Source organism: Melospiza melodia, chromosome 5 (assembly GCF_035770615.1).
Source record: "Melospiza melodia melodia isolate bMelMel2 chromosome 5, bMelMel2.pri, whole genome shotgun sequence".
Taxonomy (NCBI): Eukaryota; Metazoa; Chordata; class Aves; order Passeriformes; family Passerellidae; genus Melospiza; species Melospiza melodia.
Window position 1 is genome coordinate 71,648,672 of NC_086198.1, and position 27,818 is coordinate 71,676,489.

A 27,818-nucleotide genomic window follows, 5' to 3' on the forward strand; every position below is an offset into this window, starting at 1 on the left:
ATGGGCCATGTGTGGATGCCTCTATTAACACTTACACTCTCCACCATCGTAAAACAAAATGTTGGTAAATATTTTTATATATATATATATATATATTGTAAATAAGGGCCTGCTTCTTTCTTCTGGCACGAGAATGCATTTATGTTTGCACAAACTATTCTAAATGGTGTTCAATATTTTTATCTCTTTCTTCTCCAACTCTTGTGTATTCAGTTTCACCGTGACTTGTGTTTTTCCCAATTTTGATTTCCTTTTTTTTTTTTTTAATCACACAACATAGGGCTGATAAAGCAGATGATGAGGATGATGAAGATCTAATGGTGAATAAAACATGGGTCCTTGCACCAAAGATTCATGGTGGTGATGTAACTCACATCCTGGACTCCTTACTTCAAGGATATGACAATAAGCTTCGACCAGATATTGGGGGTAAGCTCATAAAATGATTCAGTTTACTAGAAAATGTGAACTAGAGATGGTGTGCATTTTGTCAAAGATGGCAAAACTATGCTTGTTGCAATATTTAAAACTCAATATAGCAAGCTAAATATAGAGTAATAAAATGCAGTCATTTTTCTGGAACTAGTAAAAAATTGTTCTATGCAAGATAAGACCTCATCTTCTATTTATAATATTTTTTTCTTATGGAAGGTACTGGTTTTGGGGGACAGTGAGCAATCTGTAATTAATCACTGAAAGGCAATTATAATTTTCTTTGTTTAACAAAGATCTTCTGTCAGAAAGAACTGCAGATATAAACCAGCCATGCCATTTCAAGAATTGATCTTAAGTCTTTAGGACTTCATTAAAGCATTATCCCTAGAAATTTTACTCTTACTCTTTGAAATTCGTTGTGTCTATTTTGAGCAAATATAGCTCAACTCAATTGTCTTCTTCCCTTAGCTAAGATTTTGAAAAAAAAACCCAGGAGTCTAAAAATATAACTTAGCACCCATTTTTAAGTGGAATATAGGAAGGAAAACTGCATTACTATAGATCAAACTTTGCAGCTATATGAAGGCAATTTTGTCTTTCAATAGTCAAAGCATCAATTTGCATATAACTATTAAGCAAAAATATTTGGAAGAATCATGTTTTGAAAACATGTAGTACATGAAACCTTGCCAGCTCCTTGCATGCAGGATCAAATAAAAAAGCAATATATTTTCTCTGAGTTTGTTTCCTGAAATGTGAAGGAAGAGGTGGAAGACATAAGTATTTGTGATGTACCTGGCACTCCTTATCAAAGGAATGCCATGTAAGTCTGTAAGCTGTTTATACTTTAAACAACAATCTAGACCTGTTTCATTTATGTAGGGGAAGAAAAAGACACAATCTCAAATTATGCATCTTCCTTTGAAAGCTTCTGACAAATTGTTTTCTTTCCCAAACTTATTAGTTCTGTTTTATTGGTGACTGTTATCTTAGAGGTGTTGAAAGGCAATAATTCTCTCCCTGTCATAATATAATCACATATGAATCTCATAAAGTTTGGTTTGAGTCTTTTCCTTCATGTTCATTTAATTGAATTACTAAAAACATTTAGGCAACACAAAAAGTCCTCCAGCATGTTTTTCCTTAAATTCTTAATGTGTGACAAATGTATAGCTTACTGTTGGTTTTTCCCCATTTGATGCAACAGACAGAAAAGTGATTGTGAGGAAATAAACTGTCTCTTCTAGGATTCCTTCTAATGATTAGCTTGTAGGTGGGGATGAAAGAAAAGAGAATTCTCTTTCTCTTCTCTCCCCATAAAACTTACAAGTAAATGGAACAAATACAGAGGAGGGATTTATTCTGACATGTCAAATGCATTTAGATGGGCATGGAAGAATTTTGATGTTATTCTTAACTTTATTTTCATGGCTATGTTCTGAGTCTTGATAGGACAAGAATTGTCTTTCTGCGAGTAACTCAATGTGCAGCTTCTTGGATTCAAAATATCAGTTCCCAAAAGAAGACACTTAGTTCTAACTTCTCTCTCATAAATGTACCTCTTCTCAAAAGTTCTGTACCTATATGACATTGCTATCTGGGCCCTGCATCCATCCACTATACTAGAACATAAAGTTCATGAATAATCAGCCAGAGTAATGAAAAAAGGAAACATTTGGGGGTATTTGAAGAAATGTTAAGCATGATTCTGCCACAAGGAAGAAATTTTGGACAACATAAGATGAAATTTCTGACTTCAGTTGAAAGCTCTGCATTCTGTCCAGTTGTTTGGAAACTGCAGCTGATATTTGACAGACAGAAAAACAAAATCAGACTATAGTTTATTCATCTTAATCTGCTTCAAGTATTTGGATAAAATCTGGTGTCAGATTCCTTTCTTCAGAGTGTATGTCAGTTCTTGTACAACAAGGTTATTGAACTGGAATTTTCATTATCTTTCAAAACATTAGAATCCCACTGAACATTCTTATGATTGAATTACAAAGCTCATTTACAATAGCAACATTTTTTTTGTTTTGAACTTGGATTTTTGGGTTTGAATCCCAGGGCAGAATTTAGTTTTCTTCCTGGTGTTGACACAGAATTTCAGCATCTCGCAGTGAGATAAGAGTTTCATTGTTAAACATGCAGTTAGTTGAGGGACATGCTAAAGGAGAGCCAAATGAAAATTGGCGTTTTGGATGCAATACTGAAATTTAATAGGGGAAAACCATTCTGTAATTTTCTGCTTGTCTCATTCGAATAACTATGAGTTGTAGTAATTTCTTCTACCCTTTGCTATGTTTAGTAATCTTACTAGCCTTTAATTCAAGTTATGTAGTAGGCTTGAAGTGTTTGGAGCATAAATGTTCTATCATTCTTCTACTCAGTATGAAGTAAAAGTAGTTATCAGATAAAGTCTCCTATCTGTGGTATAAATATGTTTAATTACAGATACAACATTGGAGTGTTGATATACTAATGAAGCAGTATTATTCTCACTGTAACATTACTTTCTGGGTGCATGATCTTTCTTTTTTTAAGGAAAGAATTCTGGCTGCTCATTTTTTACCCCTCTCATCCGACAGGCACTGATCTATTAATATTATCCTATCAATGTACAGATAATTTTTTCCAGCAGTGATGAGTATATGTGCGAAATACAACTGCACTACCTGAAATATTAATTAAAAATAGGAAACAGTCATCACATATCTACAACTTTAGTGAGTGTTTTCATTAACAGTTTAAGACAACTCATCATTGATGGAAATCTTATGAATTTGGGATAATTGGGAGGGAATTTAAGGATAATTGCTCATGGATGTAGAAAAATTGGATACCTAGAGAAATGTGGATCGTTGTTATTGCCCCATAAGCAGAACACGGGTAAATAATTACATCTCTCAAGTGCACTAATATGAATAGTCATGTTCTAAGAGACATCAGGAATACATGGAAAATACAGGGCTTTCAAACTGAAGTGCTAAGTCTCAAAAAATAACTGTATTAGAAAGTATTCTGTTGAACAGGTGCTCCTAGTGTAGCAGTGATGAAAGTATGAAATAGGCAGAAAAGTAGTAAGCTCAAAATGATGCCTAAAGATTTTTATATATTTTTCATATATTTGTAACTTTGCAGACTGTTAATGCATAGTTATAAGTTTTAGTACTTTTCCTGACTTCTCCCATCTTTCAACAAACTCTTAGTAATACATTCTTGGAATTCTGTTTATTAGTCTAGCAAGGACACTTAGTTTTGCACCATACATTGTAGATACAATAATGTAGAGGGTTAAAAGATCAAGGAGCTCCAATGGGGCAGGACCTGGGGGAAATTACCTAGCCAACTGTGCTTCTAATTAGACAATATTTCTCAGATATACTAGTTAAACAACCTTATAAAAATTGTAGAAATACTGCAGCACATGTGCATATTGCCATATTGTGCCACTATGAATGCTTTGCATTAAGGACTTGCTTTTGCATTCTCATTATAACACTCTTTGGAAAGTTTTTTAATTTTATTCCAGACAGCAAAACAAGCAGGAAAATACCAAGGAAAGTTAGAGAAAGATGTATTTTTAGAATATTTTCCAAGAATTGAAGAAAATCAAAATACAAGAGCAAAATGTAGAAGCACATATTCAGGGAATGTTGAAGGTATTGGACGTGTGCACTGCATAGAAAATCATGGAAATTATAAAAATGGTGCGGTAGGAGTATCTGCAAAAGATGAATTTCTTTTAAGTAGAAGTATAAAAAGTTTAGAGAACAGAGCTCTGCCTTCATCAAAATCACTTTGAAAAAATTCTTCAGAGGTTGACCTGGAAGCCTGCTGTAGACACTTGAGACTAAATTTTCAATATAAGTAGCCATTTAAGTAATAATCTTAGATAGCTGATTCTTAGAATTGTATTGTTCCATTAAAAGCTATTACAAATTGAAGGACTCTGTTATTTCTGCATAGGGTACCCACCGAATTTATTTGCTGAATAAATACCTTATCACTATAGGGGATGCTTCTTTAGGCAAGTATTGAGGAGTTACAGAAAACATGCTCAAAGAAAATAAGCCAGGATGAAGTTACAAAAGTGGTCTTAGTTAAAGAGCATAAGAAGTATTAATTAAAAACAAAAGTGATGTGACTTAAACCTTCATTAGAAAATGAGGGAATTGTGGTAAACTATGGGGTTAGTGAATTTAGGTGGACTACCATGCTCTAGGTTAATGTATTGAATGGATTGGAGGAGTGAAAATAGCAGAATTAAGGAATAAAAAGTGCAATGTTCTAGACTTTTACAATAATGATTATTATTTGTGTTGGGAAATAGATGAGAATAGCTGATAAGAAGAGCTGTTAAGTGTAGCAAGAAGAGATATATCAAATATTAAAAGCTGAAAATTGAGCCTGCAAAAGTATAGGCTAAAAACCAGGAACTTTAAATATCAGGGTCAATTACTAAAATAATTTGTCAATTATTGAGATAGATTTTTATTGCTATGATTTTTCTTATGAGGAATAAACATTTTCCAAAACTTTTTAAACCCAGAAGAAGTTTAGTCTAGTGAAAAAAAAAGTCAAAACAGGAAGTCAGAAAGTGAGTATATCTCTCTAGACTGGGCTTGCCAAACAGGTTCCCTGTGTGCTGCAGCTGCATTAGAAGCTGACCTTACGTTCGGCTGCTCCTTTGTGCTCTTCTTTCTCTGTCTCCCCCTTCCTCTGGAATATGCACTCTCACCTTCTTGCTTTACTCTAGCCTGCATCATACTGTCTTTCAGTTTAAATATTTAAAGTGTTCAAGCCCTTTCTCCCTCTCTCCCCTTGTTTAGAACACTGCTGCTCTGCACTTCATGCAGGATGTGTTAAATAGCCTTCTTCTTACTTGTGTTTTCAGGGCTGATAGCAAGTTTTAGAGTAAAATAGGAAGCAGCCAGGGTCAGAAAATCTTCTCAATTTGTTCTTCTCAAAGTATCAAGAAGGTATTTTCCTTCAGCATTTGTCATTTTTATGAACTGTTACCACATCTAGTTCAAGAACACAAGAAGTATTAGTTAATCCTTCTAAATCAGAAGCATATTTCTCTGTACCATAAGAAGAACTAAGGTAACAAAATAAGCTTCTTCCAATCCTCAAATTGAGTTTCTCTCTCTGGATCATTTATGTCAATTAAAATAATTTTAACAGAGGCAGATTTTTAAACTGTTGTCTGGCTCTTAATACTTCTTATAATCTTACTCAGAGCAGTATGGAAAAGGCAAAATTAGCTGAGTAGCTCACTACAGGAAAGCCCTTGTGGCAGGTGAAGTACTGCACGATGCAAGTATGAATTTCTTAAAATTGACACAGCCTCCATTAAAAACTGTGTCACTGACAGAGCTTGACATTTAGTTGTTAATAAACATCCCAGTGGCTGGGATATCTATAGTGTGGTCTCATGGGAAATTTTTGATCAAGAATAATGATATTTTGAATTATTTTAGTAATTCATTTCTATAGTAAAGCTGGCAGATGACACAAAGACTGTTGGAAAGGGGGTGGCTGCACCTGCAGAGTATTTAGCTCCTTCAGTATAACTGGAATTGAGAGGGTAAAAAAAGGAGGGGGAGGAGAAGGAATCCTGTGAGTTGTATTTCAATGAAGTATTCAACATTACTTGAGGAATAAGGCAAGATACACTTTGATCCACCTCCTTGTGTTCTGCTCTAGCAGTGGGGCTGCTGTTGTAAAAATAAATAGGATTGAAAATTAAAGGAAGAGGATATCCTTTTGCAGAATGTGATATATGTCTAAAGGATTTCATCATACATATGACTAAATACATACATTATGAACTTTCTTCTTACTCTGATATTTCAGTCTGTGTGTATGGGTCCTTGTGTTGTCTCCCTTCCTTTATGAGCTCTGCAGAAATTGGAAACATTTGCAGCTCAGAATCAAAGAATAACAGAATTACAGAATATTTTGAGTTGGAAGGGACCATAAGTATCATTGCAGGAAGTACTTATTTTTTCTCCTAGGAGATAAATTGGTTTCCAGAATCTGTTTAAACTTTCTCTGAAGCATGCTGGGGATGGTATGGTGATCAAGTGACTCTGTGCTCTGTGGTCATACAGAAAATCCTTTGTGCAGCCTCACTAGTGTGTCTTTCTGTCAGGCTTATGTTCACACCATTAACCAGATTTGGAATCAGGGCAAATTTCCTCCCAAGTGAGCTTGGCAGGGAAAAAGTATCTTGGGATATTTAGGAAATGCATCTTGCCTGTCATTGTAGTTGGCAAGGATGTCACTGTTACAGTCTTGCTTTCTGTATGTCTGTTAAAGTTTTCAGAGATTTGGTTTGTTGTTAAACCCTTGGCTTTTGCTGTATAAAAAAGTTAAATCTGATGACTGAGGCTCCCTCTCCTATGAAATCAAAATGCCTTTTTGTTTGTACCTTCCCATTTTTTTTATCTGCAGCTTGAAAGAGATGCTTCTTTATTGTGCCATACCATAAAAGGACTAGCAGAGCTCTATTATTATTATCCCTCTTCATTCCATTGGGTACAAGGACATAAATTCTCTTGTGTCCACATTCTGGTTCTGCAGCACAAACCAGAAGATGCTTGGTAAAATGATGAAATTAGAATGCGTCCTCTCCTCTTTCATTTGTGCCCTTTTTTCTGTATAAACCAGTTAGGAGGAAAAAAAATGAGCTATGAGAGCTTCCTGTACTTCAGGTGTGCCTTTTATGGACACTCTTAGACTTTGCATCCTTCTGAAAATGCACAGAGTAAAGAGTATATTCTGTACTGGAATACATTTTTAAAAGTTTTTGGTTTTTCTTTTGCACAGTGAGTGTGTTTCCCCTGCTTTTAAAGAAAAATAATTTTGGTAATGTTTACCTTTTAAATAACTTTAATTGATGAGCTTTCAATTTGGTCTTTTAACCAGTGTAATAATCAAGCTAATGAAAGAGCATTAGTAATCCCTAGGTTTATGACTTGAAGAAGCCTGTGGTGAAAAGTTATTTTTTATCTGTTACATATTCTCAGAAACTGATAGAAGGCTCTTGATATTGATTCCTTGCAGCTGATAAACACATTTGTCCCAGACCTCATGGTTTCTTTTATGAAAAGAATGTTCCAAACTTGTTTTCTTTTTAGGACTGCATTTTTATGTTGGAAGAGAGTTTTGGGGTTTTTTGTTTCATTTTTTTTCTTTTCTTTGCCTTTTTTATCTATCTTATATTGATCAAAAAGCACAGGTGGAGATTGCATTATGAACTAAAATGTTCAAGCTGATATTTCTAAAAAGTCATATGAAATAAGACAGCCAAGTCATATATGATCCTTCACAAAATGAACAAACCAGAAATTAAATTGTTCTGAATCTAATAAAAAAATACCAGATGCGCTGTTTTTAGTTAAATAAATTAAATTGCGCTAACAATGCACAGAATTAATGAAATATGTAATTATTATGGTTACTATTTTGTTTAGTGAGAACTACGGTGATTGAAACAGATGTCTATGTTAACAGCATCGGTCCAGTTGACCCAATTAATATGGTAAGTTCTGATTATTGACACAAAATATCATCTGCATGTTGCTATGGGTTAATATTATGAAATAATTCTAATCTCATTCAAATTTTTCTTTATTTCTTACTATGTGTTCTTATGCTGTTGGATATGATTGTAGTTATTGCAGAGATACATTAAGTTGCACTGAAATTGTTGTAGTTTTAAAAATAGTTTTTCTTTTAGAAATGTGAGGTCACACAGAGTCCATTGTATCAGGTCCTTATTTTAGTTTGTGTTGAACATTTCCACAATATTTGTGCATATCTGGTTTGTCTCTGGCCTGGTTTGATTTCCTGGAGCTACTCTTCAGAGTCTAAGAAAAATAACAATCGACACAGTATTTGAACAAAAATATTTTCAGTGAAGTGATTTTTTTGTTTGTTTGGTTTTTCTTCAAATTCATAGAAATCAAAATTTGAATTAACTCTTTTGTCCTTCTTTTTCCATTTAGTCTTCTGTATTCTTTTCAGTGTGTGTATGTATACATGAGTGGTTTCCTAGAAGTTCTCACCTAGTTTGTGGTACACCTTTGAGATCTGACCCATCTGTTCAGTACCAACACTGAAGTAACAGCACTTAGGAGGAAGTTGGGGATGTAGGATTGTCTTAGTTCTCTTAGGTTGTGTGTTGTATGAAATGGGGGAGGCTTTAGAAAGGCCTTTTGGCATGACTTCCGCCCAGGACTAAGAAGGGGCCTTGTCTTTGGGTGATTTTGAGTTTACCTCCTTTACTTCCTCCCTACCGAATTGCTGACAGTATTGAATTTGCATGACAGAGAAAAGTTTTTTTCAGAGGCTAGAGCATGCCAGTGCAGAGGGCTTCTGAGCATTTCCTGAGAGTGCAGTAGTTCTCAATTATTATTAAGAATCTTGTGGTTTAGACATGTGGGGGTAGAGAACAGCAACTTTCAGTGATGGGAAGCCAAGCAAGAAAATCCAGTGGTACTTTGATACTTTAAACAAGTTTCTGGATCACTAGAGTATTTAGGCTTATAATACTAAGTCTAAAGATTTTTGAATCTGTCTTTTAGAGCTAGTCTGTGCTATGTATTGTGCAACAGCCATGTAAAATGCAGCTAAGTGCTGTTACATGGCACATTCAGGCCTACCAGGGCATCAAGCCCAGCCAACATGGACTTGTGAAAGTAAGGTCCAGGCTGACCGACCAAATCTCCTTCTATGACAAAGTGACCAGTTTAGTAAATGAGGGAAAGGCTGTGTTCTATCTAGACTTCAGTAAAATATTTGACACCATCTCCCACACCATCTTCCTGGGAAAATTGGCAGCTTCCTGAATGAAAGGAAGATCATGAAGGATGCACTTTGGCCCATACATGAGAATTTGTGAGGTTTTCTAAAGGTTATGTGGATTCAGTGTGCAAGCAATGGAAATTTTTAGAAAGTCAAGTATATATACTTTATGCAATTTGGTTTGATTCTCTTTCAAATGGCAGGAATTCTGTGATCAATTTGTTCATAAGACAGGACAAAAGTAGCAACGGGTCTTTGAATATTACCTGATTTTTATTGTACTGTATCTTCTTTGAGAGAAGTTAGAATTATATTATTTTTCCCAGTGTACATTTTTAGTTCAGTAGGGAAGATGATAGATTCCAATCATTGTGGTGCCTGTCAGCACTGCAAGTGATCATGGTTAATTGGCTTACTCAGATGACTGTTTGAGATTGATGGATGCTGTTCATGTACAGCAGCTGAGTAAATATTTTTTTCAGTAGCCTTGAGCATTGTGGGATTTTTTTATGGAATATACTTAAAAGTCAAACCAAATATTTCTACTAGCATTTCTTCTGTTACCAACTCTAGAAATTGAGTAATACTTCACAAGTACTATTTAATGATTGTTCTCTCTTTTTTTATTCTCCAAAAAAATTAGCTTTAATTGATTAATCTGGTTCTTGCAGTTTGATTACTGCAATTGGAAAATACCTCTAAGATTTTCTTGTTCAGGGAGAATTGACCAAATACATGCAGTATTCTGCTCATACTGGGACAGCATAGCAGTTCCTTTTCAGCAGCTGGTCCCAATTCCTGTGATCAATTTGAAGAAAATGGTGAGGGGTGAGGGAAAATGCAGTTACTGTACAATTAATGTGCTGAACAGTTACTGTACAGAAAATACAGGTACGGTACTGTACTGTACTCACAAGCGTTGCTGTAGCCTTCTGAAACCAAAGCAGACAACAGACTTCTTTTCAGTCCTCACTTTAAACAGCATTCAGTGTTTTTCCTGTTTTCACCTGCAGTTTACCCATTGTCCCTTAATAAGTGTGAAGCCAGGAGAGGTACTGAAAGTTCCACACAAGTCACTAGGAAAATTTATGCTCTTTGCTGCAAAGTATGGCCTTCTATGAGCCATGTAATAGCATTGCTATGTAAGGCTGCAGTCTTTTTGTGCTGTGGTTTGTTCTGAAATCTTAGATTAGTTCATGCTTTAGGAAATACTGGTTTTGTATTGTACCACTGCATCACTTAAGCCACAGCTGGCATGGTGGCAGTAATGATAATAATCAATATAGTAGTAGTACTACTACTACTACAACTCCTGCTTATTTTTACTTCACTCCTCTGATTTCAGTAGAGTGTGCCAGCATACTGTTTGGAAATACTGTTTGTTTCTTCTCAGATTCATAGCATTCACAGCCAGAGCAATAACCAAACTGCCTCTGAAGTGCCTGAGCTTTCAGACATAAGTGCTCTGTAGTTGCACGGGGCTAATCTGTGATTCTGTAACTTGTTAAAGAAATGGCAGGGGTGCTGAGCTGTGGACATGCATAGGGCCAGACAACAATTCTGAAAAAGCTTCCTTTTTACCTGTGGTCAGTCTGTCAGTGTGTTGTGATAAAGTCTCTTAGTTTCTTGTGTTTGTACCACTTGATCTGTTTAAGTATTGATGTGAATGTATTTCCTACAGCTGTTCCTTTGTTGCTTCTGCACAGTATGTCTTCCACGGTCACCTTTTCTTCTCCTGTGCTGTTTCTTCTTGGAAGTTTCATGCACAAATTTAGACACCTTTCTTTGTCAATAGCCTGTTATTCTCTGTCTCCTTTTGTTCTAAGGAATCTAAATTCTGTCCTGTGTCACTCATATGTGTTCACAGTTGTTTTGTTAGCTCAATATGACTGAATTACAGCTTTAAAGCTTACAAATTTTCACCTCTTATTCACTCTCAGTTGCTGTGAATAATCATTAATTTATGGCATTGAGGACTGGAATCTAAAAATTTTCTATTATGTGATGGGTCTTAGAACCAGGAGTAGTCTCAATTTTGTCTTGCAAATTCTGAATACAAAGGGATTTTATATTTCTTTATTTTTTAACCCATTACATAAAAACTCTTGTCCAAATCCTCATTGTTACACTACATATTTCTGTAACCTTTCCAGTTGCAGCTTAGCTCCACTCATTGCATCTAGAGATGTCCTACAGGTAGAATTTTCCACTTTTCCTACTGACTGATCTCTTGTTCAGGTTCTTCTTCTCTTTCATTGGATTTCACACATAAACTGTTCCCTTTCACTTTCAAGGTACTTCAAAACCTGTCCTCAGCGATTTTTAGTTGTTTTTTTTTTCCTCAAGAGGCCATTTCCTGCCTCAGATCTTGCTAGTTTCTGCTCCCATACTTTCAACTTTTTACATCAGTTTCTCCCAAGCTGCCCTTTATGCTTGAAAGAAACTTCCTATAAATGTCTGCAAAGCAACTTCATTGTTTCTCATTTTGTTTCTGTTTAAACTTACTTTTCCTTTTGCTCATTTCCCATTTTTCCCCCTCTGTGAAGGTTACAAAATATCACAAAGAATTAAGCTCATGTTGTGCTAAAGTTGCTGTCTGTAATTATGCCCCCATTGGCTTTCCAAATCTTGCCTTTTATGTTAAATTCAGGCCATCAGCTGCTTGCAGAGGTTATGTGTCCTGTATAAGCAATATTGAGTGCCTGCATAGTTCAGTTATGATCTGAGATGATCTAAACCAAGAGTAATGTTAGTGTAAGTATTACATAGCACTTCACTGAGAAGGTAAGGGTATTTACTAGTGTTAAAGATAACCCAAACAGCACTTTACTCTTTCTTTTCACCCTAAAGCTGCACAGACTATGTCTCTGTTCTGATGTATAGTTTATCTTTACTTGCTGTGCCCTAATATCCTCTCCAAATACTTTCTGTCTTCTTCAGCTGTGTTGTGTCCTTTGTGTCTGCGGCTAAGACAAGATCCATTTAATTTTTTGTCTGTACCTCTTATCTCTGTGTCAGCTGTAAAATAAATATTTTGAGGAGCATTACACACCTGTTCTTTAATTCCTTATCTGTCTGTCTGTATGGACATACGTTGTGCTGCATTCCAGTTGTGTGAATAATTCTGCTGGCCTGGATTTGAGCTGGGTTTTGGAGAAGAGGCAGAGGGTGTGCTTTGATTGTTGCAGTAGTTGTGATAGGGGTTGTACAACATCTTGTTGTGATAGGGGCTGACCTCAGCAGGGGCTCTTATCACAGGGGTTTCCGCGGCTGCCTCCGGGCCATGCACCAGCGAGAGCTGCTGTAATTCACTGGCCCCTGCAAGGGGGCTGACGCTACAGAACCTCCTTCTCTCTAAAGCCAGGCAGATACAGCTGGGTTTCTCTCCTCATGGTGTGTGCTACAGAAAGTTCACTTTGCTGACAGGGGAATGCTCTGGAAGCCTTGTCCTGCAGCAGCACCTCCAAACTGTTTACCAAAGAAAGTAACCCTACCCCTGGAGAGAGCGTTCCTTGCTCCCTTGGCAGCAGGGCTGACTGCACTGACCAAGTTTTTAGGAATGGAATATGCTTTTGCTGATAAGTGAGTGCAGCTTCACTGCCTGTTGACCTTCGCTTCTATTTTATTCTGGTTTTGCCCGATTTTAAATTTCACGGAGTCTTTCACATCTGGGTGCTTATTTAGACCACCATGGAGAATGCACATTTAAAACACTTTTTCTTGGGCTATATTGAAGTGTGCCATTCACAAGCATACAGAAAATGCTGATTGAGATGTTGCCTTTTTGAATAACAGTGGTGTCTCAAGTGTAGAGTTTTATCCCCACAACAGGTTATGTTCTTAAGACCAGTAAGGAAGTAGACGCTCCTTTTATGAAGTTCTTCATGCCTATACATGCTCTTATATATTATTTATCTTGTATAGTGTAGCAGATGATTGGTGTTTGAAGGTGATTCCTGCCCCATCAAACAGAAAACCAAATAGATATACTGTATTTCATGTGGGATCATGTATTTTACAGGAGTTGCAGAGTAGAAACCAAGCCACAGATAAGTCTGTTTGACATCAGTGTTGGGGTTTTTAACCATGGCAGGAAAACCATGTACGTTAAAGACCAAACAGTAAGTGTGCAGTTAGCCTTGCTTTGAAAACAGTTACACCATACTGAATGGTGAAGTATTCCCTTTGCTTATAAAGAGAAATGACAAAACCATGTATGCCTGAGTAATGTAAGGCTTTGCTTTTAAAGTTGCCTGTGAGTCCAGTTTGGGCTAGAGTGTCTCTAATTACAGCAAGGTAAATGTAGCTGCTTACTTTAGAAGGTACAGTCAATGGAGCAGATAAATCACTATTGACAATCTCTAAGCCAAATCCTTAATCCATTTATTCATGTGGTTTTATATATATATATGTATTTACATGTTTGGTGGTTGGTTTCTATTTTTTTGGGTTTTTTTTTTTTTTTGTTTAGTTGTGTTTTTTTTTTTTTGTTTCAGTTTGGTTTTTTGTTTCAGTTTTTGGGTGTTTTTTGGTAGTTGTTGTCGTTTTTAGTTTTGTTTTGTTCTGAGTTCTCTAGTTTTTTCTAGAGTTTAATGTTTGTTCATGAGAGCTACTGGCTGAAATATTCAATATTCTGTTGAAAAGTAAATCAATTTTTTTAATATAATTTTTACCATGAGAACGTATATAGATTATGTATATAACTTGTCTACTTCCTCTCCTTATGCTTTCTTCAAATGACCAAATCTGATGAAATAAAAAGCGTAGATTTTGCTGTAGTGCTTAAGTTTCTTTTCTAGCTAATCCTTTCACTATTGGCAAGATTTTAATGATAGTTCATAGTCTACTAAACATTGAAATAAGTCTTGCCTTTGTTGTTTGCATCTGTCAATTTGCATGTTCAAAATGAGGACTAGATTAGCACAGATGCCAAATTATGATGTGAAGAGTGAGATTTTTTCCTGAATTGTGACTATGTAGGTCTTGCTGTACTCCCTCACCTTCTGTAGATATGATTTGCCATATTTCCAATTACCCTGTGCATATGTTCTCATAGCATCCTCCAGTGTGATTATCTGTACAGTTACAGCAATCTGACTGATTAAAACTCTGGAAGCAGACACAATGCACTTTGTTCACTGCATGAATTCTGTTCATTGCATGGCTGCAGCATCATTAATGTAATATTACAGGTATGTGTCAGAACCACTGTGGTTTGTTGGATCTGTTAGGTTTCACCCTAAGGTCAGTAAGTTCAGATTGCTTTAGAGACCAAACAAAAATGGTGTAATAAACCAAAAAAATTTTACTTTTTCTTTGGTCTCAGCCATGGGGACTAAGTTCTGAAACCATTGTTGGCCCTGAAGCAGCTAAACAAAAACTCTTTAAAGGGCTTTTAAAGTAACCGACCATGCAGAGTAGCCACATTTTCAACATTTTGTTAAGAAAGGTTATACATCAAGGATAGGTTAAGTATTTTAATAAATTACTTTATAGCCCCTTATTGATGTTCAAAGAAATTTGGGTGAGGGAAAAGGTAAAGGTTACGAGTGTTTATTGGCACCACCCTGGGCAGATGAAGATAAATTGACTAATGCTTGATGCTTTATTTTGTGCTTGCCTCTTAGGAAAGCATGTGGTTACTGGTTTTGTTTATGACGTTTTTTGTTTTTAAAATCTTTTCATCAGAGTATTAAATTGATATTTAGTATTAAATCACATCTCTTATTATGAAAACATTTAGGCTGGTAGAATGCTTTCTTTAGTTTCCCTTTCTTTTTTTTTTTTTTCTGAAAAATTCCCTTCCTCACTGACATTGAATTCCAGTTTAAGAAATTAGAATGCTGAATAGAATGATACAACACCTGACTAAAGTCATATCAAGTTGTTAGTTCAACTGCTTTGAGATGCTCCATATGAAGCAGATTTCAAAATGTGCCATTACAGGAACAGTGAGGTGCCCTTCACACAAAATTTTGGATCTGGTAGAAAAGCTGGGGTGGGTTTCTGAGCAAAGATGAAATGATAGGAATATGTTTTTTTTATTTTTCTATTAAATTCGCTGGCAGTTAGCTGTATTGTAAGTCTGTGGTTTGCAAAAAATTTTTTTAGTTCTGAGTTTGGTTTTGGAACTCTTCCTTGATTTTCTGTTTCTGAAAACAGAACTAGGCAACTTTCTTCTGTTCTCAGACAAAATGTGTTGCATTTAACATAATCCAGCCAACAATTTAGCTACTTGTTACTTGCCTTCTCCATTCTTTTTTTATTCTGGAATATCAAATCAGTTGTTGGACTGTCAGGAAAAATATACAAGAATTCTTTTTTTCTTTTTGCTGCGTTTTTTCCTTTCCTTATTGATATTATATTAGAATTTGTGTGCTGCAGTTTATAAAGAGAAACAATTGTATTAGATGATATCTGCCTCTCTTTCTTTCACAGCTTTCCAGTAAATAAAAAAGCAATCCACTGACCTTTTTCGAAGTCTGACTTTAATTCATGACAATGTAACATATTGAGGATTTTATTTATTCCCCTTCAGTAGCTGTTCCTGCTTTGTTTGAAGTACTTGTTTTTTTATATTAAATGACTATCACTCAGGCCATGAATCTGTTTGTCAGCAGCCACAGTTTGTGCCCTGCCTGGCCCTTTAATGGTAATCTCTGATTAGTCACACTGTTCCCAGCCTTTGGAGTTTGCTAAGATCTTTTAGAGAGGAAAGAGATGGAGGAGGATTGAAGTTATCTGCAAATAATTAGGCAGGTGGGCACTTCATGCCAGCTGTGAATAAAAAGTACTCAGAGATTTAATCAAATGCCAAATAGGAGCCAATATGTGCCATTGTTCTTGGACCCTGTGAGGTTAAATATGAATAAGCTGTGACTAACACAGCCATAGATGGATTCCACTTTATTCTGCATGCCTATTTTGCCATTAGTTTAATTTGAAAGAGAGGATACTAAACCAATTTTTATAGTTGCACAGTGGCATCAAATGTTGAGTTTCATCAAAGACTAGTAGAAGTGATAGGAGTGTTAATTTTAAATTTTGTAAGAAAACAAAGAAAGCGAGATAGTTGGCTAGAAAGATTTGTTGCACTAAAAGAATATTGCATTAATCTTGTTGCTTTTATGCTTGCTTGTGCAATCTCTGAAAAAAAAATAGGGCTTTTATTCATCTTGTTTCAGAAATAAAGTACTCTAAGAAAAGACAGTACGGTGATTTTTCTGCCTTATTTTTAATAACTTTTAGGGACCCCGATTTCCCCTTCTTAAAAGGAAGTAGTAAATATTTTGGGGTAAGAATGTGATCACATGTAAGATGCATTTTGTGAAGAATATGTGCTGCCTCAATATGTGTTATGTACCCTCAGAGAGGTCTTAGGGAGGCATAGGATAAATAGATACGCTGAAGAAGTAGGTAGTAATGTCAGCAAGGCAGATGGTAGACGTGGAATAAATGTTCTTGGGTGAAATCAGAGCACTGTCTCTGGGTCCCTGCTGAAGAGCAGGGTGAGCTGCTGCTGCCACCCACCATGAGGCTGCAAGTCCATGTCTTTCAGGTGGGATGCATGGTAGGATTATGCCTGTAGTTGGCTGATTCCAGGAGAGGGAGAAGGATGTGTCTGAGTAAAGAAGTGTGAGCTTTTACAAGGAGGACAAGTCTCTTCAGGTGTGTTACAAGAGGCTAGCACTTGGATCTCCTTTGACATTCAGCAAGATGCTTGGAAACAAGACATTACTAATTTTCTGACGTTAAATTATTGTGTACTGGGTTGTTTTTGAACAGTTATAAATGTATCATGAAGAATTATTCTTGGTTTTTTTTTTTGTTTGGGTTTTTTTTTTTTTTTTTTTTTTTTTTGTTTGGTTGGTTTTTTCTGTTTTTTGTTTTCCCCAAGGGTTTTTTAAACAGCTCCTCTAATACATGCTGGTTTAATCTGAGATAGAACTAATTTTCTGCTTAGTAGCTGGCAGAGTGCTGCTGTTTGGAGTTAGCAGGATACAAACCTGCACATTTAAAACTGAAAGGCAAAAGAATACAAGCATCTGAGTCTGCTGAGGCCATTCCCTTGTTCTTTGTGTTCAAAATAATCTTCCTCTTTTAGTCTAATTTATTAGGATGGCTGGTATTCTATAACAAGCTGTGTTTTCTTGCTTGGGTGGATTTGACTATAATGACTTAGATAATTTTTTTTTCAAACCAGGCCTTGCTACTGTGAAGTGGCTGCAAAGAGTAGCACCTTCAAACTCAGATGGTCTTCACTTTTCATACATTTCATCATGTCTGTTGAGTCTGCTCACTTCTTTTTTCATTTCTCCTATTTGTATTGTAAAGGCAATGCATAAATCTTTGTTCATTCTGTCCCATTAAAGCCCATTAAAACACTTCTCTTGTGCACTGCCTTGGGCTCTCCTTTATACTACAGCAAGACAAGTTTCATTTTCAGTTGTAACTACAAATGAGCACAGAAAGTTGAATTTTAAGGTTAAACAGTTCCAGGGTTTTCACAGGTACCTGGAATTCTGTTTGCAGAAGAAGAAATAAGTCAAGGACTTGTTTTGACCTTCAGAATCTTCCTCTGCTGGCAGTGACTCTCAAGAAATACGCAAAGTTTTAGAACAAAGTCACCTTAAAACTACATTTTTATAGTATTTTTGTTCTTTCTGTCTCTCCACTGTTTGCCTCATGCATTACTTGTTCATAACCTTTGGAAAACACTGAGTTACCAGGTGGTAATTCATCTGCCATACATCATAGAGCAAGAGGAAACCTCCCTCTAGCATATCTGTTTCCTGAATTTGTACTTCTTCCATCTGGAGAGGTGGGAAAATCAAGAGAGATTAAGATAGTCCTGGAATATCTGCCCTGGTACTTCTCAAGGATGAAGTGCCAAATTTCTCAAACTTTCCTAAGAGATGGGTGTTATCAGTTGCTGAAGCTAGTGAGGAATCTGTAACTTGTACAGTTGGCCACTGTGATTGCTTAAAAGGAAAATGAACAAAAAAAATCCACTCCAATCAATAAAGCCTTTAGCTTTCATTTAAAAACAGAATTGATTGACTACACTATGGATTTTTATTGACCAAGTAAACAAGTGCTAACCCCTTTGGCTCAAGCAAGAGTGCGGACACCATCTCTTCCTCGCTTTCTCCTGTCCATTCAACCCATAACTGAGAGGTGAACAACCAGCACCAAGTGTTTCAGCTTGGCCTGCAGCTCTTTCCCTGCAGGGGAGCTGCCCAGTTCTCATTGAAGCCCTCATGGGGCAGCCGTGCAGGAAAGATCACATCTGCTATGGGGTACTGAGACTGTTGCCATTAAGGTCAGAGTATGGTCTGGAGCTCTGACAACACACAGAGCTGCTGAAGTGCAGAAACAACTGGCTGGATTCTTCAAAAAGAAAAATTCTTTTATGCATCTGTATTGATATCCCTCTCAAGTTTTACTGTGTCAAGAATTATTTCATAAGATGGGGTTACCTTTTATCTATTTATTTTGTTTTTCATCTTTCTTTTCTGGCCGTAAGTCTACAGAGGAATTTGATTTTCTATTACAGAAGGACCTTCCTTGAGGCTTTAACAAGTAAAGTTGAATTTCTTTAGGGAAATTTCCTTCTTGATTATGATTATGTATACTTTTGTGTGTATGTTGGTAGGTGTACAAGGCAGATGGTAACAGAGTTCTGCAAACTGGCATGTTTGATTTCCACATATTAATGAATTCTTCATAATCTGAAATTTCTTGAAAAATGTTAACTTGTGTGTTGCAAAGTTTGGAGGAAAACATAGAAAGCTTGCTTTGTTTTGTTCTTAAAAGTATAGAATATCTCTCTTAACATAATCTAACCTTGAAGTACTAAGGTTGCCCCTAAATTTCTGTCCAGGGCCCCCAGAGGTGATTGCAGTATGCGGGAACCTCCAAGTTACACTCCCATCACATACCTTCTTCCTGAAGTAATCAGTGTGTGTCAGGGGAGAGGAGGTAGCGACAGAAGGCTGTGTGCATCTTTTGTCTCTCATTCTGGGTTCACTGGCTGCTGTCTGCTATGCAAATGCTAATACAAAAGAGAATAGAGCAAGTGGCTTCGGATTTGTATATGGGTCAGAAAACAGTTGGCTTGCAGACGTTGGGAAACGTAAACATAGATATGGTTGTTTCTCTGTTTTTAGGAATACACTATAGATATAATTTTTGCCCAGACTTGGTATGACAGTCGTCTAAAATTTAACAGCTCAATGAAGGTGCTTATGCTTAATAGCAATATGGTTGGAAAAATCTGGATTCCAGACACTTTCTTCCGGAACTCAAGGAAATCTGATGCTCACTGGATTACAACTCCAAACCGTTTGCTTCGAATCTGGAGCGATGGAAGAGTATTGTACACTCTAAGGTGGGTTTTTATTATTTGGGTAGAAAAATAATCAAAACATATTCCTTTTATGATCAGGAATATGAAAATAATGAATATGAATCAAATTCCTGCCGTCTCTTTTGTTATGGACAATAGGAATTTGCAAGGAATTGATTAAACAAGAAAAAAAAAAGATCATTTGATCATGAAAAAATTAAATTAATAGTATTGAAATATAATGCGGAGATAATTGACTAAGGACAAGTGAAGGTAATAGCAAATTTTGATCTCATTTAGGTACAGGCAAGATTTAAAAAAGGATGCTATATAGTATATAGCATCTAGGCGGTCTGTCACTAATATATTGCAGATAAATTATTTTTGGTTGAAATACTTTAAAATCTAATTTCCACCAAATGATATTCTGTAAGTAAAATATCAAATGCTTCAAATAATGTTTGATTGAAAGTTTGATTAAAGCTAAGGCCCCAGCCCTGTATGTACTACTTAACATATGTACCCTTGTAAGCAATTAAAATCAGCAGATCTATTCATCCAGAATAGGCATAAACAAACATGTTGGTGATAATTCTACTTGGCAAATGGGAGATAATTGTGCTTCTTTTAACCTTAAGGCTATCTGTACTGCTTTTTGAGTCACTTTTCAAACAGTTCGTGAAAGGCTGTAGTCTACAGAAAGTATTTTAGGGTCATCTCTGTCATATTTTCTAAATATGCTGAACAAATCCTATAATAAGTCAAGGGCTGATCAAGAAGTAGTCTATGCAGAGGATGCCATAAATATGATTTTGCTCTTAAGAGTTTGTTTATTTAGTTATCTATTTAAAACAGAAAGTGGCACTTTAAATTACTTTCTTCTCAATCATTTATGCTCTGTTCATATGCAGTATATGTTGTATGAACAATGTATAAATTTCTCATGTATCAAATGTAAGAATTAGAATGCATTACAAGGATTCTCTTCACTTAATTTTTTCTTATTGTGCTTATTTGGGAGCATACAGACATCCCTGAAGAGCACTTTTTAAATGGTTTATTATGCCAGTTGGTGTTTATAAAAGTCTCTAGAGTGCCTCTTATGTTGACATGCTTTTTTTTTTTTCTTTTTCTAATTAGCAATTGTAGAGTCATACTTGGACTTTACCCTTCCATTGTCCATTCATTTTCAATGAAAAAAATTCTTCTAAAGAGATTGAAAGTAAAAAAAATCATGTGAGCCCTCAAAGAGCAATAGGTTAGAATTATTGTGTCAGAGCATGAGAAATAAAGTGCAATGAGCTGGTAACAGAACAGCAGAACACGCTCTTACCCTGCACTGCAACACACAAACATCTGTATGGGTGAAGATATGGCCTGAATTTGACCTAAGGTAAAACAGCATTTGAGAGGTTCATATCTGGCTTGTTGAAGGAACAATAATAGGATCTGACAGTTCTCCAGGTCCATGGGCTGTCCTGTATCACCACTCTTTCCTTGTTGGTAATTAAGGGGGCAGATGTGGTGAAAATATGAACCAGCCTTACTGAATCTCCTCTGAGGGTGTCCCATGGTCTGTCCATTGCACCGTCTGTGATTCCAGATCTAGTTGTGGTGCTTTGTACACAAGGGTCAGCTTGTTTTCTTTTTCTTTGAGTGTTTAACTATGCAAAAATTGAAAGTGGAAAGTAAAGGCAATAAATGCATAGATCATAGCTGACAAATGTGAAAAGCATCTCCATAGTGATGCAAGTATTCTGCTTGAAAGTGTGGGGAAGGGTCTTTCTTCCTCTCTCTCACAGGTTCCTTGTAAACATTTGGTCAGGTCATAGTGGCAGTTTGTGTAGAATAAATACTTTGTTCAGAGACTTGTAAAACTATCTGGCAGCATGTCTCAGAGCCTTTTCCTATCTCTTGTCTAATATGTAAGCATTGCACACATTAAAGTATGTGAGCGTTATGGCAATTTTTAAAGTTGATTTTAGAAGACATTCTGCCTTTCTATACAGTGTTGCCAACAAAGGAGGAGGTATTTTAAATGCAAAGAAGTCAGTTTGAAGTCTAGCCCCTTGCTTTGGCTTACTAGTGAAAGGTAGCAGGACTGGGTTTTGCACTTATTCCTTGGAAGTCATGTGGAAATTCGTGATAGCATTTTCAAAAGCAGAAAGGGATTTAGTCCAGACAGTTATGAGTCCTAATCAATTCTAAAATATTTATAAGTTGTAAATTATTTGAATGCCTTAGACATTAAATAGGTAGAAACATAGTTTGCTTTTCCTATCCAAATGCTTTTTTCGCCAGAGCTGTTTCCATGAGTATAGAGCAAGTCCAATGTGTCCCACAATGTTTCTCTTATGCAAAGCCACCAGATACAATGATGGCAAATGCAGTGTGACTTCATAAATGTGTTCTACAAAAACTTCCTTTTTGTGCTATCATAATCTTCTCTCTTTCCCCTGTCTTCAGACCCTAATTTTTATCCCCTATTTTTTGTAGAGCTGAGAGGTGCCTCAAAATCAATTGAAATTTTGGAAATGGCTTGAAATACCACTTGAAACAACACAGATTCTCAAGTTGCATGCAATAATAATTCCTGTTTTGTTCTTTGGTACTAATACTGGATGTTGTTTTTCTGATACACAGGAGGCTATTCATAATATCCATTAATTGGCATAATTTATTTCAGTGTATGTTATTTACTATGCAGTATAAAGTATCTGAATTCTTGAATATAACCTATTTTCTTCTTCCCCTTCCTTTTCTAATTAGGTTGACAATTAATGCTGAATGTTATCTTCAGCTTCATAATTTTCCTATGGATGAACATTCTTGTCCTCTGGAGTTTTCAAGCTGTACGTGGTAAAATACTTTCATCCTCTTTACATTCAGCTTTATATTTACTTAAATTTTGTCATCAGGAGAGCAAATGTTTCCTTTTTAAAGCCTTGAGGCAAAATAAAGAACCGACCATTCATGTTTTGACTGGATTTATTGTATTATTTAATACACTAATTAATTACTTGAATCACATGTATTTTTTGCAACTTTAAAAATAGTCTTTTTACTTAGGAGTCTAATACAGTGGCTATTACAGTTAATGGAAATGCACTGTCCTGGAAAAACTTTGTTTCCTTATGCCTGCAACTTTGAATTAGTTCCATATGGTGTACTTAAAGGGAAGAATAAGATATGTCTTGTTCAACTTGCTTCTATAAATGCTGAATCAGTAGAAGTCCTTTTCCTTTCAGTGGAACTTCGTTTATATGAGCAAAACCACTACCTTCAGGCTCTATTTTTGATGCAAACTATGTTAAAAAAAATCCTAGAGAATTGTGCTATTATAATCACACAACCATTAATGTTGGAGAAAAACTCCTACATCAAGTCCAACCTATGACTGAACACCAACATCTCAACTAAACCGTAGCATGAAGTGCCGTGTCCAGTTGTTTCTTGAGCACCTCCAGGGAAGGTGACTCCACCATTTCCCTGGGCAGCCCATTCCAATGCTTCACAACATTTCAGTGAAGAAATTCTTCCAAATATCCAGCCTGAACCTCCCTGATGCAGACATGAGGCCATGTCCTCTCACCCTGTTGCATGGGAGAAGAGGCCAGCTCCTGTATTGCTACAGCCTTCTATCAGGTGGTCTTCCCTAAACAATCAAAGTATGTACTAAGAAGTGTACTTTTGAGCTCTTTCTGATAATTTAATGATAATGTAATGACATCTATGTTTTAATAGTGATGATTCTGAGCCAGTTTCTATTATTGGAGTTTGAGAATACCATGTAGATATTTTATAAACATTTGTATTTACACAGTTTTTGGTTGATTGTACATTTACCTCGACTTAAAATTGAGACCATTTATTTTGTGGTTAAATTTTAAGTGTATCAAAAGGAATATAGATGGTTTCAAATCCACTTAATGTACAGCTCTGTTTTAATTTATAAGAAACTTCAGAGATCATAAAATGTGCTTTCTGTGTACATTCTATGGCTTGGTGATTGATTTTTTTGTTTCATTCTAGATGGATATCCCAGGAATGAAATTGAATACAAATGGAAGAAAACCTCTGTTGAAGTGGCAGATCCAAAATACTGGAGATTGTATCAGTTTGCATTTGTAGGGCTACGAAATACAACTGAAATTTCTCATACCTTGTCTGGTAAGGCAAAGTGTTGAGTTTTATTTTGTGAATATCTATTTATATCTATTTATTTTGTGAATATCTATTATTATATCTATATCCAAACTAACATATGAAGATAAAACTGAAAACCATATTATATGTCAGATAAACATATTTTATTATTTTTTTCAATTTTTAGGTGATTATATTATTATGACAATATTCTTTGATCTCAGCAGACGTATGGGATATTTTACTATTCAGACATACATTCCTTGTATACTCACAGTTGTTCTTTCATGGGTGTCATTTTGGATCAATAAGGATGCAGTTCCTGCAAGGACTTCTCTGGGTAAGAATGTCTTTTTTCAGCCTTGAAGGATCTGGTGCTCCTAAAGAAAACAAATGTGTAGCACATTTATTTTCCCACAATTATTCCCCTTCAGATTGTGACCATTGGTCATTCTCTCTTGAACTGCAACATTAGGAGTAGGAGAATCCTACTGTAGTTGTGTGGCAGAATTTAAGGAAGCAAAGCTGAGCATGGAAATCATGATCCGAGTTTGTCAGTCTGCTGTTGTTCACATAAATATGTTTTTTCTTCTTTATGTTTTTTTATCATCTCTGAGGACTGTCATGAGGCAATTATTAATCTGACACTTAGCGTCATGGAACAAATTGAAGTCATTACTACATGACCAAAAATGGCAAAAATCTGGTTTAGTTTTTATGTTGTTTTTTTTGTGTTCTTGGCATTGGTTTTTGGTTGGATTTTGTTTGTTTGTTTTGGGGGGTTGTTTGTTTTTGGGTTTTTGGGTTTTTTTTTAGTAGAATGATTCAATTATTCTTTTAGACCAAGGATAGGACAGAAAACTTGCAACCAAAGTTACACTTCAAGAAGTTAAGTCTATAATTCACAAAAACTCCTGGTTTTACTACAGACAGTCTGAAGCGTTTGCAAGTTCTAATACGAAGATAATTATGTGTTGGTGCCATCTTGGCTGACCTGTTTAGCACAGCCTCAGTCTGCTAAGTTTGACTATTTAGGATTCCTGTGCTGCCTTGGAGAAAAGTTGCAGTCCCCACATAAAGCCTAATAAACGGGTACACAGAGTGCACAGGACACAGCTTTGAGCTTAGCAGGGACAGATAGTTGTAGCAGAGCTAGTGACAGCAGTCTGACCTATTTTGGGGTCAAGAGCTGAGAGTTCTATCTTAGGAAGTTAGAGATGTGAGTTAATTTTCCTGATCAGCTGTATTGCTGTGAGCACACCATTCCCACCCTACAAGATCATTTGCTACCAGAAGCATGAGCCCACACTTTAACTCCCTGTCTTTCCCACTGAAACTGGACCACCAGCATGCCTGCCAGATTAATGAGTCAAGAGAGAAAGCAAGCAAGAACAAGCATGGCTCAGTAGCCTAATGAAAAGGTAAGGGAAGAAAATCTCAGTCTAGAACTCTATGTTGTTTGAAAGTGCTGAAAAATTTAGTGAAGAGAGTCTAAAGTCTTGAATAAATAAGTGAAAATTACTTTTGATAGTTTTAAAACTTGATGCAGAAATTTCATCAGATTTCTTTGACTCATTGAACATCATTGTGGATTCTGTTGGTATCCTTCTAGTTCTGCATCCAGTTTTTTGTTTTCACAAAGTACTTTTTATATGCCATGAAACTGATGTCACAGTTAAGCTGAAGAGTTCAAGCTCTCAGTTCAGCATTACTAGCCTTCATCTACTCGAGATGGAATACAAACTTTTGTAATATGTTTTTTACAGCTCCCTGCAGGTAACTCTGAATTCCTTGTAAACATGTAAAATCCATCACTTGACAGCTTGTAGAATGACTTTTCTTACATGCAAATGTTCTGGAGAAGGAGAAAGAGAGTACCTGTAAAATAGACACAATTCTATGGAAAGAGAAATCAAGCCAAACCTAAGCCAGGTTTATTATGGCAGGTAGCTGTTTTGCTGTTGAAGGTTTGCTCCCTGTGACAGCCCCCTATGCATTTCACATAGCAGACAAGGCTGGAAAAATTTGTCTCTTTTTGTCCTCTCTGAATGGATGTTGGTACAGGGAACGGTGGGTGCCATTTCCCACTGTAAGGTGTGCTGGGGTCTGGTACACTGAAAAGGCTGGACCTTTTTTTCTCATATCTGTTGGAAGATCCTGGAAGATTGTGGTTTCCCAGAGCAAAAGATTTGGGGTGATTACAGATATTTAAATATTCAGTTATACAGAGGAAATGCCAAATCAGTTTTCAAAAGTATCTGGTGGGAGTGAAGCACTTTTGAAGAACACTGGTTATCTGTTTGCCCCTTTAGGCATATAATTTAATTGGGAAATCTCTTGGAAAAATACTATTGCCTTCCTGCTGTAGGAGCAGTCCATAGTGACCAGTGATTCCATGATTTGATTTGTGAGCCATAGACAGTTTTTGCCTGGTGTAATGCTTTTTGTTTTGTTTATTTGGTTTGTTTTGGTTGTTTTTGTTTTAGTTTTAAATAATCTTGTGCATGTAAATAACAAATTATTTGTGTGTTCAAGTATTGCTCTTCAAAGGAAAGGTCACACTTTTGGACTACTGTGTAAATGGATTTGCATCTCCCTGAAGCATCAAATATATGAAGAAAGTGTTAAAACCTTGTAAATGCTAAACTAATGAAGAGTGGTACAATTGAGCATATATTTTGAACACATTACGGCCAGTTTGTTCTTTTAATAAGTTATTACGGCCAGTTTGTTCTTTTAATTAGCTTGTATGTAAAAGAATCAGGGGAAACATTTTTTATTACTTAGGACACAGTGTTGAAAGCATATCTGGTAACTTAGACAATGAGACCAGAAAGCTGTGAATGTCATCAAATTTGATCTTCTATGTCTTCTTCAGAAGGAGACAATTGGAAACATTATTAATTTTTCTTTTGTTTACCAAAAGCTTGAAATCATTGATACATAATACATCTTTTATTTCTGAATGCATTCTTTTTAACATTTTAATAGCTTGAGCTAAGGGACTTTCTTGTGCCTATAAAGTTTGTGTGCTTATTTGTACCCATTTTTCTACTGTATTTATGTGTACATTTCATGTCAGATTTATAAAATTTCACAAAATTAATCTCATTGTTTGTTCAGTGTGAGCTGAAAATAGGATGGATTTAAAGGGAAGGGGAAATGTGCTGCTTTCTCTATGATCCCAGGGAGGATGCTGCGTCCATAGGGAGGGATTCTTACCATAGCACCAATGTACATGAATGTAATCAGTGGTGAACCCCCTGGCCCCTCCTGTGGGTCACTCCTTATATGACTCATCAATTAAATAAGAGCTAATATGATTACTTTTTTTGGTGACAATATTATTTGATTACCTATACGTTTCCCTTTTTCTGTCTTTTTTTCTTTCTTTACAGGGATCACAACAGTGCTGACCATGACAACGCTGAGTACAATTGCTAGGAAGTCACTCCCAAAAGTTTCCTATGTGACGGCAATGGACCTTTTTGTTTCAGTTTGCTTTATTTTTGTGTTTGCTGCCTTGATGGAATATGGCACCTTACATTACTTTACCAGCAACAGAAAAGGGGTCAAAGGAAAAGAAAAGAAGGCAAAATCAAAGCCATCAGTAAGTTTAGGCAAACAGGAAAAAAAAAATACAGAGTGGTTTTTATTGTAGCATTCGTTTTGAATGACTGCTTCTTAAGTAGAAAAGCTAATGTTAAAAGATAATTAACACTAATATTTATTTTTTCTTTTTTTTGCAATTAGGGGCTTGTACTAATTTTATGTAAATACAACTAGTAAGCAAAGGGTTTAGGTGATTTCACATATGTGAATGAGGACACATGAGCCTAAGGTGGAGAGAGGTTTGATATAATATTCCATGTCCTTGGTGCTTCTAGAACTGCCCATGAAGTGTGTGCCCACGGAGATGGTTCTGTAGGGGCACAGGGCTTCTGAAAACAGCCCCTGGCAGACCACAGCTAAAACTGTAGCAGTAAAGATAATGTGCATGGACTGAAGGTATGAGGATTTCTTTGGATCTGCATCACCTAACTGAAGTCTTACAGAGCTTTGCAAAGGAAAAAAT

The 27,818-nt window shown here is 36.1% G+C and overlaps 1 protein-coding gene across 1 annotated transcript in view; it reads left to right on the plus strand.

Annotated features, from left to right (window-relative positions):
• Positions 1 to 27,818, plus strand: part of GABRG1 (gamma-aminobutyric acid type A receptor subunit gamma1) — a 58,893-nt gene that overhangs the window by 17,302 nt on the left and 13,773 nt on the right. Inside the window, exons 2-8 of the mRNA XM_063157346.1 lie at positions 281 to 429; positions 7,917 to 7,984; positions 19,419 to 19,639; positions 22,367 to 22,449; positions 23,630 to 23,767; positions 23,931 to 24,083; positions 27,142 to 27,353. Coding sequence (XP_063013416.1) covers positions 281 to 429; positions 7,917 to 7,984; positions 19,419 to 19,639; positions 22,367 to 22,449; positions 23,630 to 23,767; positions 23,931 to 24,083; positions 27,142 to 27,353 — 1,024 coding nt within the window. The remainder of the gene's footprint in view (positions 1 to 280; positions 430 to 7,916; positions 7,985 to 19,418; positions 19,640 to 22,366; positions 22,450 to 23,629; positions 23,768 to 23,930; positions 24,084 to 27,141; positions 27,354 to 27,818) is intronic.